We start from the raw sequence: 7,881 nt of genomic DNA, 5'->3' as shown, positions 1-7,881 counted from the left end.
AACTTGGCTGGACCCCAGTTCTGTGTGGTTGTTCCCATGATGGGATCAGATGACTGTGTTCTGAGTGGCCAATCTGCCCAAGGGGAGTTTCCCTAGGGGTGTGGTCTGCTTCCAAGATATCCAGGGACATCCTGGGAAGAGAGACATTCTTTGAGGGATTGGAATCCTTGTGTGCGGACTACAAACTTCCGTGAGGGAGCAGCCCACCGCTCGGCCTGGAGATTTTGGATTCATCTCTTGTTAGAGTCAACAACCAGTGTACTGCCTGCCAGCCTTGAATTGCTCAGCTCCCTGCGCTTGCGGAAGCTAAGGCTGCCGCCAGCCCAAAGTTTCCTCCAGGGACTTTGGACTTGCCAGCTTCTATACGTTTGTGAGCCATTTTCTTAAGATAAATTTATATATATATACGCTTTGCTGGTTTTTGTGTTTCTCTAGAGAACCCAATCTAACACAGTTTGTTTCCTTCTCAGCACTTATGTCAATCTATATTCCTCTAATTTTCTTGTCCATTGATTGTTATCTTCCTCCACCAGAATGTAAACTTCAAAAGGGCTTTTCTGTGTTCACTACTTCATCCCCTGTACCTGGTATACTGTAGATGTTAGATAAGTTTCTGATGAATAAACGAATGTTGATGTTGTTGTTGTTAGGTGCCATCAAGCCAGTTCCAACTCACAGCAACCCTACATACAACAGAATGAAACACTGCCTGGTCATGTGCCATTCTCACAATTATTGCCATGCTTGAGCCCATTATCGTAGCCATTGTGTCAGTCCATCTCATTGATGGACTTCCCCTCTTTTGTCGACCCTCCACCCTACCAAGCATGACATCCTTCTCCAGAGACTGATCATAAACAAATGATGAAGAATAAAATAAACCTAATTTAGAGACTAAAACTTCTTTAAAATCTCCAGAGACTACAGCTTAATAATAATATGAACAGGACATAAGCTTCCAACAAAAACTTTGGCTTCATGTTCTTGCCAATGAACAGAATAAATAGGGTTCAATGAACTCAGTGACATGGTCCCACTAAATGATTCTGCTTAAATTATTTTGCCTCTCAGTGAAGGGACAAGTAAATACTCAAAGTATAACCACATCTGTAAAATGAAAAGGCTATGTCTCAGGGTTGGGGGTAGGAAATTCAATGAAATGACATACATATAAATATCTGGTAAAGGGCAGACACTTAACTCAATACAGGTTTGATTCTTTTTAAACAAAACAAACAAAAACCCACTGCCATCGAGAGAATTCTGACTCATGGGGACCCTGTAGAACAGAGTAGAACTTCCCCATAGGGTTTCCAAAGCTGTAAATCTTTATGGAAGCAGACTGCCACATCTCTCTCCTGTGGAGTGACTGGTGGGTTCAAACCACCAACCTCTTGATTAGCAGCCACATTCTTAAACCACTGTTCCACCAGAATTCCTTGATTCTTTATAGTTGTTAATTCCCTTATTTAAACTGGTCAAAGGAATAAAAGTGAAAAATCACATCTTCAGCCCTTCATGTGAATCTGTTTATCCAACACTCCATGCCCTATCATAGCTGTTAGCCCTCTTCAAATTCATGAAGTTCAATTGAATTTGCAACACCATATTATTTTAGCCATGTCACAATTTTTACTTAAATTTAAAAAAAAAAAAAAAAATTTAATATCTCCAGTAGATCATTATTTCAGGTCACTGTTTCAAAGCTAATAATGTCCATAAAATGTACTTGGACACTGTTCCACTTCTAGACTGAGTTGTAGTAATCTATTTCAATATTCTTGAATAAAGCACAGGATTAAGATTGACTGATAATTATCAGAGTTTCAAAGGGCAATCAGTTTACTAAGTAAATGGGAGAGTCACAACGAATGAGAAAAATAAAAGAGGTTTTAAGATAGTGAAATGATAGCTTTGAACTTTGGAATCAGCTCAATTTGAATCCCAATTCCTACTTACAGTCTGCTAGCTGGTGACCATGGCCAAGATCCTTCACCTCTCTATGTCTAGGTTTCCTCAACAGTAAACTGAGGTTAATAGCAGTACATGCCTCATGGGATTATTAAGAGATGAATGAGATAAATCTGTACGTTCATTTAGCTCTGAGTCTCACATTCCGGAAATATTAGCTCTGGTTATATTAAGATATATTCTCGGCCTCAAGGACCCTACGTACATTTTCAAATGAAAATATTCTGAATAAAATAATGGCATTAAATGATACATATTAAATGAGCAGCACTGGCCACAAAAGATGCAAAATTTAGAAGAGCACAGAGCCCTTTCTCCCAACGATATATAGAAAAAGGTCTCAGGGGAGAGGTGAGACTGAACCAGGTGGGCCATGTAAGCCATGGATACAAACAGGTCCCCTGTGTGGGCACTTACAATTTCCCAGCACTGTGAGGCACCTTTTATGTACTCTTCCCAGTGAACTATAAAGTAGATACATTTACAATCCCATTTTATGGATAAGAACCTGGCTACTAATAAGATAGCTGAGACTCAGGGTCAGTACTTTGCCTAGGTCACTCAGCTGATTTGTGGTAGATCTGAATTCAAATTGAAGTCTGTCTGACTTTACCAAAGCCCATGCTCCCCATGGGGGTGATGACACAGGAGGACAAATCATCCCAGTACAAAGAAGGAAAGAACAGAGTAATCTTATCATATAGCAAGTGGGAAACAAACAATTCATATGTTTTTTAAAAAAGAAAATAAAGGTAAGAAAAGTGGATTAGGGCCAGAGAGAATGAAAGGCCAAGGAATTTGAAGTTTGGCCTTTGAGCAATGAAGAATCATTGTTTTGTTTTTGAGGGGTGTGTGTGTGTGTGTGTGTGTGTGCTTAACTGAATACTACTACTAAGAACATTTCTGAGCACCAACCAAGGGCCAGGCACAAGGCTAAACACTTTACATATATTTTTTTCTAATATTATTTCTAGAGCTACAACAAACTCTGCAAGTTGGGTACTATCACCCCACTTCACAAATAAACAAGGCCCTGAGAAGTCAAGCCCCTCACTCAGATGCCGCCAATAAATAACAGTGTGGTTCATACTGGTGTGTGTGTGAGGTCAAAGTCAAAACAATATAGCAGGAAAACTTCTCTTGCAATTGAGAGCTAAAACATAAGAGAGAAGAAAATGGTGACAGGGAACTAGTCAGATCCAATGTAGGGAGCCAGTTAGGAGATAAACTAGAGTCACTGTGAAAATGGAAGGGAGATGGCAGAGAGTGAACGTGTTCATGACTTTTTCTTTCATTTACTCCATTTCTGTGTCATGTTCTGCTACCTGAAGTAGAAACCAAGTTAGAAATTATTCCAATATCCATTACTGCTTCGCTTTCAAACCGTTATTTGAGCACTCTTGCTAGTCCAATAGCAAACACTTCTTTAAGTTGATTGACTTGCCCCTTTACAGTGCTATCAGGGATAAAATATGGCATCATCCTCTAATCTGTTAGCTGTATTGAAGGGCAATCATCCAAGAGAATAAAACTAAGTCTCCACATCCAAAAAATCACATTATGCCTGACATAGCAACATTTTAAAAATCTGACTTAGACACATTGCCTGTCAAAGCAGGATATGCTGAGCTCTGCTGAGCTCTGCCAAATCCCACATTATTATTAAGGTTCATCATGATCTCAGAGATCACACGGTTTTATAAAATGCAGTATGCTATCAATGTTTCTTGGGCTGCTTCTAGTTAATATTCTAAGCAAAGCTGCACAAAAAATTAAGCAGTTGGAAATATATGCATTATGAATGTATCTTTCAAACTAATGTAAAAGCTAATTACCAAATAGGCAAATACTTACATAGTATTTGATGGAATCAAGAATTAGAAATTTTAATATTTATGTAATAATTCCAAAAAACCCAAAACATTTTTGCATTAAAACCTTAGCTATAGTCATTTCTATTCAATAAAAAACTTCAAAATTTCAAGTGGAAAAACAGTACTACTATACTGGGACACTCAGAAATAAGTTAAAATTCATAAAGATAAAAGAGTGATTTTCCTACCCATCTATAGAGTTAGTACATAAATACTTTCAACATTTTGCAGTGTTAATTTCAAACATCAATATGTTCTTGGGAACAAATTTATGAAAGGAATGGCTCTGCAGAGCCCCATATAGTAAGGATAAAAAGCACTATGTACTGCCATCACCAGAAAAAAAAAAAAAAAGAAAGAAAGAAATATTAGATAGATAGAGAGATAGATATTAAAGCAAAATAATAACATAAACATTCTAATTTTACAGATCTAAATTACATAGAGATCAGTGGCTTTATTTTATTTTTTTAATCTGCTGGACTTTCTTTTATTCCTACAGGTAAAGGCACAAATAGACGGCAAAGAACTCTGCCCACCTGTACATACTCAAATCCAACCAAATATTGTGAAGAATTTAGCAATAAAGTCCTTTCTCAGAAGGTGTTCTATGTCATCATTTAACATAAAGAGGTAACTACCTTAATAAATAGACCAGAAGCTAAACCATCTCTCTATTTTTTTTCTCACTAATTGAGAGTCCCTGTAAATTCAGATATACATTCACCTTTTCTTCAAATCTGAGTGTTTCTTTAAACCACCCAAGCCAGATATTGTACATCTCCAGTAGTCTAGTTGCCTGTCATAACAATGGTTTGCTGCAATTCCAGCTTTTTCCTACCTTCATTTTCAACATGGCATTATTTTTCCTATTAGAGAAATAATTGGGAATTTCAAATCGTCAAAGTAGTTCAGTGAACTGTCACGTTAATATTATTTAACCCCAGGGACTTTTCTGTTTAATTGCCACTGTCTCTCTTCCCCCAAAGGACTAGATTTTATTCTGATGTTGTAATGGAAAGCACTGCATTAAGACAGACAGAAAAAAACATAATGGGCTTAAATTTTTAAACATCTAACCTTTTCACATGGGACTGTTAATCATTTCCACCTGTGACTTTACTAATCAGCCTGGCAAGTAAAGAAGCAAAATCTCCAAGACTAGGACTAGATAAAACCAAAAAAAAAAAAAAAAACCTCACTGGAATCGAGTCGATTCCAACTTATAGCAACCCCCCATTGGGTTTCCAAGGCTGGAAATCTTTACAGAAGTAGATTGCTTCATCTTTCTGTGGAGCAGCTGGTGGGTTTGAACCACCAACCTTCCGGTTAACAGTCAAATATCTTAGACACTGCACCACCAGAGTTCCTTCAGGATTGGGTAAAGATGCCCCAATCACAACCTATTACCAAATAGGAGGAAAGAAAAGCTATTTTGTCATATGTGATATGAACAAAGTTTTACCTGTGAGTTCCCCCAAATACTGAGAACAGAACTGCTAATACTTAAGATCTTCATTTTCTAAAAGATTTTTAATATATATCTCACTGTATTTTCAAATATTAAGTTTTAACCTTCTATAACAATTTTTCAACTTTCAGTCTAAAAATAAAAAACCTTGGTATATAAGCATAATACTAGAAGGGGGGGAAAAAAGAGCTTGTCTTTTAAATCATTCTCCCCACTGAGAAATTAGGACCATCAATATTATACTATACCACAGTACACCACTTAACCATTTATTTCACTATGAAAAGCAAACTTAAAGCAAAAGTGGCAATATTCTGAAAATGTGGTGAAAGTTGTTCTATATCAAGAATATATGCAAGTTTGGAAGGTACAGATATGGTTCCTCTTAGTTGTCCATCCTCAGGAAGTCATTTTCCATGTGGGCTGAAACTCCCATATCACGGAAATCTTAACAGCCAAAGGCTGAAAAGGATTCCCTGTGAAGACCATCTGGACCACACCTCATCTAGTCACACAAGAGTCTGAGAAGGGAAAATAAGTCTGGTACAAAGATGACAGGATAAGGCCAAAAATCAAAATAGGCCCCCCTACAACTTAATGAGGAGCTCTGGTAGCATAGTGCCTAAGGCACTTGACAGCTAACCAGAAGGCTGGCGGTTCAAACCCACCAGCCACTCCTCGGAAGGAAGGTTGGGCAATCCTACTTCCATAGCGATACTGCCTTGGAAACCCAAGGAGGGATCTCTATGAGTCGGGGCTGACTCAACGGCATATAACAACAACAACAACAACTTAATGGGGAGGGTCTCTAAAATGGCTATTTATCCAACTGTGTTCATCTATCAGTCCTGTTCATCTGCCACCAGATATTGGTCATTCTGTGGGCTGCCTGGTATGATTCTGTGGTCCACCACCTGCCAGCCTTTTATAACCTCACTGATGCCATGGAAGGAGCCCTGGTGGCCTAGTGCCTAAGGCATCTGACTACTAACCAGAAGGCTGCCTAAGCCATCTGACTGCTAACCAGAAGGCTGGCAGTTCAAACCCACCAGCCACTCCTTGCAAGGAAGGTTAGGCATTGGGCAATCTACTTCAGCAGTGATACCACCTCAGAAACCCAGGGAGGGGTTGCTATGAGTCAGATCTGACTAGATGGCAATGTGTTTGGTTTTTTTTTTTTTTTTTTTTTAATGTCATGGAAAGGAGCCCTGGTGGTACAGTGGCTAAAGTGCTCAGCTGCTAACCAGAAAGTTGGCAGTTAGAACCCAATTCAGCAGCCTGCTCAGGGAGAGAGAAATGGCAGTCTGCTTCCCTAAAGATTCACAGCCTTGAAAACCCTATCTGGCAGTTCTACTCTGTTCTACAGGGTCACTACGAGTTGGAATTAACTGCACAGCATCGGGTTTTGGGATGTTGTGGAAGCTTCCATTCAGCATATAAATATACTTTTTGGCATTAAAACATACCAAGGAAAACATTAGAGAACAAACTCCCTAGCCACTTTTGAAAATTTTCTTTAGGATTTTGTTTTTTTGTTTTGTTTTGTTAATCCTCTTGCTAACTGAGAAACCTACTAAGAAGCATCCCACAGCTCAGGTCGTTGGCCCTACATTTACACAGTTAGAGAGGAAACGGAAAAGTGTTGATAGTTTACCAGCATCTTTCCACTTGTAGCAGAAATGAACACCAAAAACATCAGGACAGGCAACTCCTTAGAGATTTCAAAGCCTTTGGAGGAACAGAGACTTCTCCCTTCCCACCTGCATCACCATCCCCATTCTGCTTCTTCCCTGGCTTCCCAAACAGCAGCCCTTCTCTAATTCCATGAGGTTCCAGAGAGAATCGTTTATTTCTTGGGGCTGCAGGGAATTGCCCCGGGGAAGCCCAATGAGTCTCCCTCTCCCCATTCCAGCCTCCACACCCATCCCGTCTCCACCATCGCATTCCCCCCCCCCCCCCCTTTACCTGATAATGTCGTCGTTGTGTCCCAAGAAGAATTTCTGGCTGTGTTCACGGGTGTTGTAAACCACCCCGACCCCGGCCACAAAGTAGACCACCTCCTTGCCAGCGGTGTAGTACAGGTTGTTGCGGCACTGGTGACCCCGGTACCCGTATACCCACTCCAGCCGGAGCTGGCAGCTGGGAGCTGTCCGATCCGCCATGATAAGCCGACCCCACTCGCCCCCCCCCGGATCCCCGCGCGCGGGTCCACAGCCCCTGCGCACCCGCTCTGTCCTCGCCAAGGTTCGGGCTGCGACGGACCTGCAAGGGCTCAGCGTGCAGCGCAGGGCACTGGTATCCGTGGCGACGCACAGCCACAGCCTGGTGCGCTGGCCGCCACCATCATCCACCGCTGCCGCCGAAGACGAGCTGCTGCCGCCGGTGCGCGGCCTCCAGACCCCGCCGGGCGCCCCGGCTCCCTCTCCCCGGGCAAGACGGCTCCGGGAGCGCCAGCACCCGCGCGCGCGCTTCACTGCACCTGCGGGTTTCGGTCCCCGGGAGAGGTTCGTGGGGAGGCCACCCCGCCTTTTAAATCAGGGATCTGCATATCCAAACACTAATTAC

General features: G+C 41.3%; 1 protein-coding gene across 1 annotated transcript in view; it reads right to left on the bottom strand.

Annotated features, from left to right (window-relative positions):
• Nucleotides 1-7,478, bottom strand: part of EML6 (EMAP like 6) — a 486,366-nt gene extending 478,888 nt beyond the window's left edge. Inside the window, exon 1 of the mRNA XM_007937992.2 lies at nt 7,282-7,478. Within this exon, the coding sequence (XP_007936183.1) occupies nt 7,282-7,478 (197 nt within the window). The remainder of the gene's footprint in view (nt 1-7,281) is intronic.
• Nucleotides 7,479-7,881: the final 403 nt, after the last annotated feature.

The sequence above is a fragment of the Orycteropus afer genome, unplaced genomic scaffold (genome assembly GCF_000298275.1).
Source record: "Orycteropus afer afer isolate SDZICR_OR568_19922 unplaced genomic scaffold, OryAfe1.0 scaffold00046, whole genome shotgun sequence".
In the NCBI taxonomy this organism is placed as follows: Eukaryota; Metazoa; Chordata; class Mammalia; order Tubulidentata; family Orycteropodidae; genus Orycteropus; species Orycteropus afer.
This window is presented reverse-complemented; position numbering and strand designations above follow the sequence as displayed.